General features: G+C 39.9%; 1 protein-coding gene across 7 annotated transcripts in view; it reads right to left on the bottom strand.

The window, feature by feature from the left end:
- The window catches only part of EXOC6 (exocyst complex component 6), a 219,444-nt gene that overhangs the window by 131,635 nt on the left and 73,428 nt on the right, over window positions 1-14,381 (bottom strand). For all 7 annotated transcript variants that reach the window (XM_025179786.3, XM_006113178.5, XM_089780169.1 and 4 more), the window contains 3 exons: window positions 13,096-13,300; window positions 8,197-8,352; window positions 3,940-4,008 (listed from right to left, as the gene is read on the bottom strand). In XM_025179786.3, the coding sequence (XP_025035571.1) occupies window positions 3,940-4,008; window positions 8,197-8,352; window positions 13,096-13,300 (430 nt within the window). The remainder of the gene's footprint in view (window positions 1-3,939; window positions 4,009-8,196; window positions 8,353-13,095; window positions 13,301-14,381) is intronic.

Below are 14,381 nucleotides of genomic sequence, written 5' to 3' on the forward strand. Positions count from 1 at the left end.
AGCCATTTACTCTAACATGAACAGAATCTACATCAGAATCACGGAGCCTGAAGATGGTTAGTTCAAGGAAAGAGATAAGGTACCATGCCCACAATGCAAAAGAGAAGTGGGAGGTGACAAGAGCTATAGACTAGATTCAATAGATCAGACTGCTTTGCCCTACCTGCTGAGCAGCTACCCCCAGATCCATGTCTCCTACTCTCCTTATATTGTATCCACACCTATTATTGCTAGCCTCACAAATTGCCCAGAAGTGTCAGCTGATATAGAATGCAACTACCTGTACCCCAAGAGTATATCTGCACTGCAGCAGTAAGATTTACAGTTTGTGTAGGTGTACTCCAGCTAGCTCATTAAAAATAGAAGCAAAGATCCTGCGGTGTGGGCTTCAGCACCATCTGGGCACATGAGTGTGTACCCAAAGGGGAGGGGTATCAGGTAGGCTCATGCAGGCAGAACTTACAGCACTGCAGCATCCTCACTTAGATTTTTTAGTGATCGAGCTGGAGTACAGCCATGGGCAGCCTGTATCCTAGGCAGGGGAGGGCACTGCCTTCCCAAACCACCAGAGTGGCCCTGCCCACAGTCCACCACAAGAACACTTCCAGTAGGCATTCTGGGTGTGGTGTGTTGCTGCCCTCAAGCGCCCGTCTTCCGTGTGCTCCAGGGTCAGGGAGGCTGGAGCTGTGTGCCGCCCACCCTCCCTGTGCTCTGGAACTGGAGAGGCTGAAGACATGTGCCTGCTCTTGCCCCCTCCCCTGTGGTAGTGGGAGGAGTGCACATGGCACACTGCTTCCAAGTGGTAGGGGGCAGGGAGGAGTGGAGCTGGAGGATTGCCTCGCCCAGCACTACCTTCACCAACCACCCATGAGTACAGATAATGCTGCAGAGGCATATCTAAGTGGGATGGTTTGCTATGAGCACAGAACAGTTCTCTAATCTCTGTACAGGCTCCCTATTGATTTCTTCACAATTCAAAGTGCTGGTACAATACAACCTCATTGCTACGAACAAGAGTTACAAACTAACCTGTCTCCCATATACCTCATACAGAACTGGAAAGAAGCAATCAGAGAGCAGAAACCAAATAAAGGGCAAATACGATACAGCAGCGTTTCTCAAATTGTGGGTCGCGACCCCCCTGAATTAGAGGGGGGTCACAGCTGGATTCAGTTTTTCACTTGCGACCCCTCTCTCCCAGGCCGCGAAGAGCAGCATGACAGCGGAAGGCAGCTGCCAGCGAGCCGCGCAGCATGGCCGGGACCACGGGACTCCAGGAGCGCATCTCAGCTACAGCAGGAGGCGGGAGAGTGAGGCCAGCACCGGCACAGGAGCAGACGCACGAGAGGCTGACCAGGGCATGGTTGCCGGGCGACTGAACACTTCCCCACCTGGGAGAGGGAGGGGTCCCTCAGGCAGTGGGCTGGGGGATTGGGTCGGGGCAGAGAACCCGGAGATAAATAAGGGTATGGGGGGTCAGAGGAGGAGAGGAGAGGAGAGAAGAGAGAAAAGGAATGTGGAGCGGAAAAGAGGCACAGAGGAGAAAGAGACGGGGGGAAGGAGCCTGCAGGGGGGAAGGGCATTGAGGACCACAAACACCTTGAAGGAACCCCAGGAGGGCAAGGAGTCTGGTGAGAAGGGGGGAGAAAGCGACCCAGGGCAGTGAGGGTGGGGTCTCATCTAGCATTTTAGGGGGTCATGGTATCAGGAAGTTTGAGAACCCCTGCAGTACAGTATTTTGTTAAATGCAAACTACTAAAAATAAAGGGAAAGCAGCATTTTTCATCTGCATAGTAAAGTCTCAAAGCTGTATTAAGCAATGATCAGTTGTAAATTTTGAAAGAACCACCATGTTTTGTTCAGAAGTGATGAACATTTCAGAAGCGTTGAACAGGAACCTCTACTCTTGAAGCGTGCGTATCTCTGAGGTTCTACCTTAAAACTCTTTAATGTTTAGTTTTCTTACGAAAAGTGACTATAGACAAATAGCAATTAACTGCACATTTCCTCCTTTTGTGCAGTCACTCAACCCTGCTGACTTCAGTGACAAAACAAGCTTCCACTGCTACTTATGTGTGTTAACACTGCAGAACCAATACAGTCTAGTCCTTTTGTATCACAGGACTTTTTATTATTAAATTTCAATCAGTTACACTTGTGCAAACCCACTAACAGCAGGGAGGAAGGGAAAACTGCATAGGCAGGTGTCTTTGGGGAGCATAATCTGAAGACAATGAGATTGTACAGGTTAGGGTGACTATATTTCCCTATACCAAATATAGGACAACTGGTAAAATTGCTCGGATTTAAGGAAGTTCAACGGTACTCAATCAGAACCATGCAGTACAAATGTTCAAAATAAATAATAAATTGGCTGAGCACCCATAAAAAGAAATACTGCATTATTATAACATTAATAATAAGTAAAAATTAAATATATATACTTTTAATTAAGTGGATAAGGGGCTGGAGCAATTTCCTGCTCCAGGACCAGCTCTGGCAACACTGTCAGCTTAGCTCAGCAGATAAAGTTACCTCCCAGACAGGGCTAGTGAGTGCAGCCAGGAGGCATGGCATGCAGTAGTAGGTCTTTAGGGCATTGGGGGGAGGGAGGGTAAGGGGATGGGAGGTAGTGGGAAAGATGTGTTTGTTGGTGGACTACAATACACTTGTATTGAGAGCAGTGTTTCTCAACATTTTTTTTTATAAAGTACCCCCCTTTTTTTAAAAAAAATTATAAGTACCCCCAGTACCTACAGTTTTCAGACACGCAATTTTTTTTCTACCATTGCAACACATTTGTTTAAACAACTTACTCGTAGCCGGGTGGGCGATGAAATTTTTGGGTGTAAAAAGTACAAAAATAATAAAGAGCTATAAAACTTAAAACAAAAATTCAGTTTTCTCCAAATTTCAGTTGTGATGACGTACCCCTTAGACTTATCTCAAGAGTACCCTAAGAGTACTCATACTACTGGCTGAGAAACACTGGACTATAGAGTGGTGAGTTCTAGGTAGTTGTGGTAGGGCTTTGGGAAGGTGGGTACTGGGTAGGGGTGGTGTGCAGGGTACTGTGCTTCTGGCAGGACTGTGGGGGAGAGGCAGCACCTCTGGGGATCAGGGCTTCAGCCCTGTGGGGAGAGGGAGCGCTGCTGGCATTTGGAGCTTCAGTCCTGCAGGGAGCAGGCTAACAGGGATCAAGGGTTTAACCCCATGGGGAACAGAGGGGGATGCCAAGGACTGGGGCTTCAGTCAGGGATTGGGGAGAGGGTAAGAATGCAGGGATCATGCTGACTGCAGACTGACCAGACCAGCAGGGTGAGTTTGCAAAATTTGGAGTTTTTAAAAATTACATTACACATGAAATGAGTACAAAAATTATTCAGACATAGTGAATATGGAAATCAACAAACACTCTTTTTAGCCTTAGTTACTCTCTGCACTGCCCATCATTTTTCAGTCTCTCATAGCAGGTGGGATGTGTTATCATGCCTTTTCTCTTGGTTCACAGCGTAAAATACTTATGAGTCTGGTAGCAAGCATCTCTCAATCGTTGGCATTTGCTCGGTGGTCCACCAGAACCTGGGTTTAGTGAGTTTTAGGGCAAATTTTTATTTTAAGTTTTACTCTGCTATCCTTTAGGTATTAAGGATAACTGGGAACAGATAGGGACTAGGACTTTTAGTATGACTCTGTATTGAGGCATACATACATTGTGTGATTTTACAAATGTTTATGTAATTACCTAAATGTTACACTGCTAGCCGTTTTAAAAATAAACCATTTGAGACTGTCCTGTGAGTACTAGTTGGACTTTAATGAAATGTGCTCACGTGTTTGCTCAGTCAAACTGAAAATATGCAAAAGGTACAGGAAAGTATACTTAGATTTTTAAATATATAACCATTCTTGATTATTTTAAGTCATAATAATACATACCAAAACTGAGTAGATATGCAAGCATCTGTAAACAGGAGAAAAATCTACAAGATCATGAGCAGTTAAAACCTGCAAGAAGAAAAAAAATCAGTTTCACAACTTGATGCATTATGAACAGAACCTGATCAGTAAATTTGACAGCTTATTGTACTTAACATGAATGGAAAGGTAAGGAGCTTGCCTCATTTTAAAGATGGTTGGCCAAATGAGAAGGTTAATAGCCAATGACTAGTTTGAAGTGCAAAGCTACTACAGCTCAACATTCCTGGGATGCAAGGCCTCAGCACCTTGAGCACCTACCTTCAAAGTAGCGAACACTGGGACAACATGAGCACCTCTTTACAGATCCAAACATGTGGAGCAAGGCTATGATGAAAGAGACTCTACTTCCACTAACTTCCATTTTCGTACACTAGACTTTAGGAAAAGTGAGGGGAAAAGGGTGGAACTGAAAAACTAATATACTTTGAGAACTTCTGTTATGAGTAACTTTTCTTTTTCTTTTTGAAAATCGCTTCTTTAAATCCCTCTCGGTGGCCACAATATTTAAAACTATAGTCCTGCTCTACCAAAAGAGCAATAGGAGTTAAGTTAAAAGTAGCCTGACAGTGACTAGGATTTCAAACATTTTCATGATCAAGTGAGTTCTTCACCTTGGGGTATGCTATACACCTTCTAGTTCGTAAGTATTTTGGTTATTCAATCAATCTGATTTAGATAATCTAGAAATGAAATTCTAGTCCCAGGGGGAGCCAAATGCAAACAAAGTATAGTTATGGAGATCAATACAATGTTTTTCTTGTATCACTCTTATTATTTAATGCTCTTTTAATATCCAATTTGTACATCCTGGTATCCTCTAATAATCCTGAGGTTTAGGAAAACGCATTGGGGGGGTTCATCATGATTCATTTACAAGACCAAACTCATGAATAAGTAGCAGCACAGTAGCTGAAAGGAAAAGCTGCTCACCTTTCTGTAACATGAGTTCTTTGAGATGTGGGATCCCTATTGGTATTCCACCATGGGTGAGCATGAGTATCATGAAACACTCAGAAAATTGCTACAAATGTCCTTCAATTCGCTCTTCTACGGTTCTTCTCCTCATGCAGCTGATGGAGGATATAGGTGGCCATATAGAATGACTCCCTCTCCAGTTTCCTTTTCTACCACAAACACAAAGGCAGGGAGGGGGGGAGGGAAGGGCAGGCAGTGGAATAGAGATCGGAAACATGCATCTCAAAGAACTCAAGTTACAGACACGAAACTAACCTCTCATCCTTCTTCAAGGGATGGTCCGTAACTGTATTGAACTATCAGTGACTAACACACAGTGTTTCTTCTGACAGAGTGCAGGGACTCCACAGAACAAATGAAAGACTGCCGAGCCCACTCGAGCACCAGCTACCAAGGCCAGTATCAAAGCATAATGTCTTTGTGAAGATGTTAACTGAACTTCAAGTTGCATATTTCAGCTAGAGGCACCTAGTTCAGAGAGTCCACCAACAGTGCTTGTGTTTAGTAGAGTAGATTCTGACATCTTGTAGAGCAGGGATGCTGGTCAGTTCATAATACAGCAGGATATAACAGAGATACCTTTGGACTGTCTTTGTGCAGAAATCGCTTCAACTTCCACAAATTCCTAAAGGGATGTAAACAGTCTAGGGGACTTCTACAATATCTTGTTCTAGCTTGATAAAATGCTAACACTCTGCACATCTGATGTGGGACTCCTCCTGCCTACACTGATATCGTAAGACTTTGGTGAAAAAACAGGTGGTTTGGTTTAATGAAATTCTGAGATCACCTTAATTGTAAATTTGGGGCTTAACCTCAGTGAAATTAGTCTTTATGAAAGACAGTGTAAGGGGGGAGTCAGCCATTGGGGCTTTCTGTTCCCCTAACCTTCTAGCAGATGTTATGACTAGGAATCCCAGTTTTCCATGATGCCCCTCCCAATTCTCTGATAAAAAGCAATAAAAAAATCCATGTTTTTCTGCAATTAAAATCAAACACTGAGCTTTAATTTCCATCACCACACTATATAGTTATCAGTTGAACACAATGCTTTACTGATATAGTTACAATTTTTAAGCACATTTGAAGCCTACCAGTGCCATCAATCACTATAATAATGTAAAATTAACAGAAATACAATTTGTTGTTCTTACATATACCAAATGTCTGTATTCAATATTTTCAGAAAAAAATTAAATGCACAAAAAATAACACTCTCACTGTTAGACCCAGGCAGCAGAGATTCCACTGACAGCAGAAATCTTAAAATTAAAATTTGTAGAATCTATTTGGCTAGCAGCATGTTGCATTCAGGTTTATGTGGCCCTCCTGTGTAATAAGTCTGGGCACCACTGGAATAAGTAATATTGGTACTTTCAGTAAAATGTTATTAATTGTTAATATAAACTTTTATTTTTTTCATGAAATATAAAAATTAAAGATTCCTGGTATATATTCAAATTCCATGTTTTTCCACGGAAAATGGATTTCTATGATCCCTGCTTATCATGATGAAGAATGTAATCTTTTCAGAAAAGTGAGTAAGAGCATGAGGCCATTGCTTCAAATAGACCTTTGTTAATGTTGCCAGGACTAAACTTAGGTCCCAGGCTGGTACAGATTACGTTAAGTGGAGGGGTTCTGATCTGTTCATTTAGGAAGGGAAACATCACTGTATGGAAGAAAACGGAATAGTTGTCTAGTGATGGGGGCAGAGTTTGGTTACAGCTGCCAGATGGAACTATGGGAAAGCCCATGGGTCTTAAAGGATAGCTCATATTCTAGAAGGCTGGAAATGTCCACCTTCTCTTAGGTTAATTGTTGCTGCTGATAGACTGTGATTCTTCTTCACTATTGTTGAGGATGATTTGAAAAGTCTCTGAATATGTTATTTCCAGGCATACACTGGCAGAGAAAATTGATGCAAGATACGCAACTCCAGCTATGAGAATTGAATAGCTGGAGTTGACATACCTAGCATCGATTTTCTGGGGTGGCCCCACAGTGGGAAGTCAACAGGAGAAATTTTGGGGCAGAACCTTGCCCTCATTCAGAGTTAGTGTGTCTGGGAAGGAATTAATTGTTCTGTGTGGTTGTGCTGATACCTAGAAAATGCTATAGAACCAGAATTGTGAGCACCATTTGGGTACAATCAGGATAATTAATGTCCTGTAGCATTTTGTGCATAATGGGGCGGATCCTGCAACACTTGCTGTTAAATACATAGTATCATCAACTTGCTGTCCAATCATACTTGCACAAGCCTTGCTGAAATGTATAGTAGACAATGTTCACAAATTCTGTGGAGTGCTCAGAGTTCAAAAAGGTTTATACATATCTTGGACTCTGAGAGGCCTGGGGCTCTTATACATTTCAAAATCAGGGATCAGGGGACCAGTGGGGACTGCTTGAGTCCCCCGCTGGCCGTGCTCCCAACAGCGTTTCCACCTTTGAATGTAGCAAGAGCTGGCAGGGCTCTTGCTACATTTCAAAGGTGGAGGTGCCCTTATCGACTAATCAAATAGTCGGTGCAAATTACATTGACTATTCAATTAGTTGATTAATCTAAATTTAACATTCTTACCTTCCAGTCTCAGAAGCATGATGCGCATGCACACTCACAATGGAACACAGTTAGGGACCAGCACTCAAAGAAAATTTGTTCTTTTAACACAAGTTAATATCCACTGAGAACTCAGAAGCATCATGTCTACAGATGCAGCAGAATATTTTCACGTCAAACAATTCTACCATATTCCATCATAAAAAACAACAAATAATCTGAAGGGGTTTGTGCCCACGAAAGCTCATGATTCCATAAACAATTTTTGTTAGTCTCTAAGGTGCTGCAAGACTATTTGTTGTTTTTTAAATTTTTCCAGTTACAGACTAACACGGCTGCCCCTTTGAAAATATTTTATCATATTTATGGTACAATAAGTGATTAGTTACGATTAATCTCCTACAAAATTCCAAGTTATATTTATGTTAATGTTAATAAAATTGTTACTAGAAGCAGCATGAATATAATTAACATCTTGATGTGTTTCTTTTCAAGACCTTGCTCCAGCAAATGTCTTAACAGAGCCCAATGGATTTCAGTTAGGAGGGTGAGAACCCCATCTATGCTGAGCTTATTGAGGGACCAAAGGCCTACATTTGCACAACAGAAATATTCAATTAATGCTATAGACTTCACTTTAAATAAATGATATCAATATCAACTTAATACTAAGTTACCTCTTCTTCATGTTCATCCTCTTCCTCAAGTGTTGGCTTGGATGTAATTTCATACTTGGGTTCTGGAACTCTGCCATTAATTATATACATATTCTTCCCATAGTTTACATTATTCTGTTTTGGAAGAGCTGTATGAAAGGTTTTCTGTTGCTGTGCCTGTTTTAGCAAAAAATATAGCAAAACATATATTTAATATCAATAGAGAGGGACTGAAAATTTCATTAATGATCCCAGAACTGAATATATTCTCTGGCCATAAAGGCAGACTATGATGTTGTATGCAGTTGGCATATATTTATTTTAGTGGGCACATATCAGTATAACTCTAAAGCATACATGTCATGCAAATACAGAAGATTATGCCATTAATCAACTTGCATCAAGAATGAGTTCAAAGGCTGACCTTATCATTTTTTAAATTCTCAACATGTAATTTTAAAGAAATAATCATAATATTATAATGAGATTATCTTTCTAACCAGATACTTCATATAAAATATGAATATTTAAATATAATAAAAACTGTTACCTAGTTAATGCCTCCAGGTTGGCCATAGATAGTTTAACTGAGAAGAGTCATCTATAGAAATCTAGAACTTATTTTATATAGCTATTCTTTCTACTGTTACAAGTAATATGAAAATGTGACTCAGTACAATCTTGTAAACATATTTCGTCTATGACACCATAGCTACATTTACACAGAAATGTCTTTTGAAAGTCAACACAGAATGCCCTGTATACTAAAACAGAATTAAGCAGCTTAAATTATAGAAGGGAAAACTAGTTTGAAAAAATAACCAGTGCAAACTGAACTTGGGAAGATCATAAAGGTTTGGTTAACAACTAAAATTATCTGCCACTTGAGCAAAGTAGTAGCAGTGGTTTGGTGTGTGATGTGGTAGTTGAAATAGGTAAGTTGTTAACCTACCTATTTCAACCACCACATCACACACCAAACCATTGCTACCACTTTGATTAAGAGTTCACTCCCAGACTCTTATAGTCTCTCTCCTAAACGAGATGCCAGAAATCTGCTCTCTCTTTCTTGCATTGGTGGTACCTGAGGGCAGTCATCTTCCCTACCGCCCCCAAAACTACCTTTAGGTCTTAATAATTATCAGACCAGATAATGGATCTGCCTGCTCTGGTGCAAAAAGATACCATAATCCCATTCCTTGTGTTTCATTAAACTTACTGGCTGTGTCTACACTGCACCCCTTTTCCAGAAAAGGGATGCAGATTAGACACTTCGGAATTGCAAATCCGCGGGGGATTTAAATATCCCCCGCGGCATTTGCATTTACATGGCTGCCGCTTTTTTCCGGCTTGGGGATAAGCCGGAGAAAAGCGCCAGTCTAGACGCCATTCTCCGGAAAATAAGCCCTTTTCCGGAGGATTTCTTATTCCTACTTTCAAACCTTTCAAGTAGGAATAAGAAATCTTCCGGAAAAGGACTTATTTTCCGGAGAATGGCGTCTAGACTGGCGCTTTTCTCCGGCTTATCCCCAAGCCAGAAAAAAGCGACAGCCATGTAAATGCAAATGCCGCGGGGGATATTTAAATCCCCCGTGGATTTGCAATTCCGACTCGTCACATTAGCATCCCTTTTCCAGAAAGGGATACCAATGTAGACGTAGCCACTGTGTTAAAATGTCAAAGAAACTAGGAATGTCAAAGTGCAACAATTCTCCTTCCATTTCCATAAAAAACAGTAATATTAAAAAGGAGGAAAGGATCTTATCTACTCTAAGAAATAGTAATATTGCACCTCACTCAGGGCTACAAACCTCACAAGTTCCTTTTACATTTCAAAGTGATTAGGAAATGAACCAGCAGTATCACAGTGGAGGACTTGGAAGTTCTGCCACATCTTGATAAGAGAAGCAAAGAGCGGAATTTTGAGGGAAATAAAAGGAAGGAAAACTGATGGGTCAGGATAATATAAGCTTGGGCCTCCCTCTGAAAAGGAAGATAGTAACCAGTGGGTTCAGCAAACAGCAAGGTCTCCACTGCCGGAGGTGAATAGTAGGTCCCAGTCTCCTCCTTAAGAGGCAAGATGCTCATAGGAGATAGTAAAAGGTTCCTTGGTTTTCATCTCCCTTTTCACGCAAAAAGACAATGTAGGCAGAATGTGTAGTAAACAAACTGAATCATGGTATATGAAGAATGAATTTTAGGTTCTGGGAGCTATAGCCTCAAACATTCATATAAGCTTTCAGTAAGAATATGAAATTGTGAATGTTTGTTTAAACTGGGCCTTCAAACCTATTGTTCTTTGTTCACTGCTATTTTAAATACAAAAAGAAATCTGGCTTTCAATAGAGAATCAGTAAGCAAGAAAATAAATCTTGTCCATATTTTGCCTAAAAACAGGGCAATTTTTCACAAAAGTTTTTTGTTACAAAATTTCCCTTTGGAATGACAACTAGGAACTTCTCATATGTACCGCAAATGAGATTTATTCTTTCTTTCAGTACACAGACAGACTGATTTATAGGGCTTTAAAATCTATTATGTACAGTATGAAACTCACCACACATTATGAATTTTTATATGTATATGTAAATTTGTGAGCCTAGTCTTTAACTTGATCTGTTAACTTGTGTGAAAAACTAAAATGATTTTATCTTGAATTTGTTAACTTAAGAAAACATTTATTCCCTAAGTAAAGACAAATCCCTAGTGTAGCCACAGTTTAATACTACATACGTGCATCTACTGGTTATGTTTGACTAGCAAAAATACTTATACAGATGTTAAACAGAGTCTACAGTAAAGGTGTATTTTAAATGTGTTAAAACTGTACTAAAAAAAGGCAGTTGTGGTTTTAATGTATGTTGACCCAGTCTAGCATAAAAAACAAATTCTGATAATCTTAACAGATATTTGGGGAATGTTCATACTAGCTTTACAAACATGTTAACTGGTAATCAATTGACATGAGGTCAAAAAGTCTGTTCTGCTCTACACTGCATTTTAAACCTAGGCCCACTCATCAAGTTTGAGCCCAAAGTCCCCTATTGTCCACCTATAAATCTGTCTGACTCTGGTTGGCAATCACTCAGGACCTGGCTCCTTGGTCCCATCCAGGAGAGTAGGTTTGAGCCCGAGTTCAACTGAGAGTTGAGGCCAAGCATTGCTGTTCAGCTGTATGACCATAGCTCAAGCCACAGACCTATATCAGAAGATCTGCGTAGTGCAGTATGGATATAGTAGCACAGTGATAAGACCCAGGTCCAGTAAGTATAAATCCAGTTTTAGGATGCAGCACAGACACTGAAGTGTGGGTTTGGAAACACAATCCACAAGCTCAGAGCCCACCAACCCAGGTTAATCATGCTGTGTAGAGATTCTGCTCTCATCACCATAACATCTGAGTACCTTCGGGCAGATCTACACTAGGAAATTATTTTGAAATAACTAATTTTGATTTAATAACTCCTAATTTTACAAAATTGAAATAGCGCGTCCCCACTATGGGGAAGTCTCCAAATTATTCCGAGGCAGGCTCCATTAATATTGATGCGCTATCTCAACTTAGAGCCCTAGGAAGCACTGGAGAGTAATTAGTCTGAATTACTCTGAGGAGTAATTATTTCTAAATAGTGGCACCAGAGTGTCCACATTAACACTATTTTGAAATAACTTTTTCAAATAATAATTATTCCCCGAGAAAAACAGGAGTACAGATTTCAAAATAAGCAACCCCTATTTTGAAATATTGGGCTTGGTAGTGTGGAGGCTCTGCTTATAAATTCGACCAAATATTTCGAGGTTATTTCAAAATAAACCCATAGTGCAGACTGGGGAGTCTTGTAGTACACCGAACAACATGACTAACATCTGTCAACTGTGATTAGTTCTTTCTCATCCTTCTGTCAGGGGAAAAACACATGTGCAGTAAAAATGTTTGTTTTAGTAAGGTTTTTTAATTATTCCTGTGGGGATGGTTTTTTTAATGGACAAGCTGATTTGTGCTAGAGAAGGCAAAGAAATGTGCTTTGCACTTGGAGCAGAAGTTTTGTGAAGGTCCACAGTTTCAGAGCAGCCTGCAAGAAATCTTTCTTCTGCATACATGACCTTTCCCTAGTGGAAGAAAGCATTGTTGAGCCAAAGTTTGAACAGTTGTTGATCACAGACTTCATCCCTGAGCTTTAAGCAATTTTTTAAATCTTTTGGGACCAGGCCACTGAGAAACTTGGAAATAAGAACTGAGATCTTACACTTGATTCAGTGTTCTATGGAAAGCCACTACATGGAACAGAGGATGAGCTTGAGTGATCAAGGTCATCTGTGCTACTGAGGAGAGGTCTTGTAGCATTCTGTAGTAGGAGTTGCCTATGGGCTATGGCTTCATGACTACATGAATGTATGTCAAGAAATGTAGACATATTATAGGTGTTAAAAGATGTTTCAAGTCAAGCTAACTTAATCAAGTTAGCTATTTCAATTGAAAAAATGTATCTCATTCTTCTTAGGATAGGCAAGGTTTAAGTGGTTCACAGGAGTAGGACCTCAGTCACTTTTAAACAAGTTTATTACTTAAACAGCAATAGACTCCTACTTTGTTAAAATATTATAGGGTGAAAGAGACTCACTAGCTATAAAATTCACACTTTATGTTGCAATTATAAATTCTGAGATTAGAATTTTGTGTTTATAAAGGAATACATTTGCTCATCATTGTACATACCATATCCTGAATTTTGAGCTTCTTTAAATAAATGTGCTTAAATTTTTTTTTGTAAAGAGAAAAACTGAAAAAAATGGAAAGAGGAGCACAAGGGGAAAAAGCATATTTTTATGTATCTATAAAAAATGAAGGTTAATACATTGATGTTATGTCTAACAATTCAATAATTTTTCCCAATAAAAAAAATATTTCATGTAACTCACCTGTTTCATAGCTGTTTCACCTATTTTGTCAGAATGTTTTCGAATACTCTCTAAGAAATCCTTGAGATCTGACATGGAAATTTCTTTAATTTCTTTACGCAGTTTTGGAAGGTTTTCTATCATTATCTGGCAAAAACGATATTGGCTAACTCTAGGAAAGTACATATTTTCTAACTGTTCCATTGTTTTTAATGCAGAATAATATCTGTAAAGAGTTTAAAAAACAGATTATGAAGACATCATTTTAATTTTTAAGGAAGCGTTCTTTGTTATTTTTGCTTCTATAATCCATCAGAATCACATATATTATTCATATACAGTATATGATTAAAGTATTTTATACAGTACTTACAAAAGAGTTACATTAAAAAGGTCAGTCTTAGAAAAATGTTAGGTTAGTTATAAAATCAAGGTGAGTGAGTTAATATATTTTATTGGCTCAACTTATGCTGGTGAAAGAGATGAGCTGGTGAAAGAGATGAGCTAACAAGACAAGCTTTTCTAAGTTTTTAGTTACAAAAAGTTAGCCAATGTGGCCCTGTCAATTTGAAATAGTCATTTTTCAAAAGAGTTAAAAGTACTCTTAAATACAAAATTAGGCTCCACCTATTCAAACTGTTCTGCTCAAACTGACCTTTTATGTTACCTACAAATGCCTGAAGACCTTAATATTATAAGGAAATTTAGTTAGCTGTTTATTTAGCTTAATTTATTGTCTCAGCACTACTAACCATATTTTTATTAATTTCTTCAATTTTTTAAAATACAATGGTGAGCACGCATCCAGTGCTTGGGGTACCATCTCCATACATTTTTTTAAAAATCACAAAAGAAAGGATTGCCCCAAACGTATCCTTCTTCTTAAAGAAATAAATATATTTATACACCACCTTTTTCCTCTATGAATAATCTCTTTAACGGTGCACCTTTTTGTTGCAAGCAATGAATTTGCTTAAGCTTTGACAGTACTACAGGTTGAACCTCTCTTAACTGGGACTCTCTGGTCCGGCAACATCCCTGATCCAGAAGATGTTCCAGGACCAGAGTGTCCCATGGAGGGCTGGTGGCTGGGAGCCCCGCAGCAGGGCTGGAGCCCAGTAGCAGGGCTACCCTGTGGCAGCAAAACTGGGAGCTCAGCAACAGGACTGCGGCCCGGTGGCAACACTGCAGAGGGAGGGTGCAGGGCTGCCAGCAAAACTGCCCAGTGAGACTGGGAGGCAGTGGGGTTGCCTGGCGGTGGGGCCAGGAACCTGGAAGTGGGGCCACCCGGCAGTACAACCAGGAAT

This window comes from Pelodiscus sinensis, chromosome 8, assembly GCF_052426305.1.
Source record: "Pelodiscus sinensis isolate ZL-2025 chromosome 8, ASM5242630v1, whole genome shotgun sequence".
NCBI lineage: Eukaryota > Metazoa > Chordata > Testudines > Trionychidae > Pelodiscus > Pelodiscus sinensis.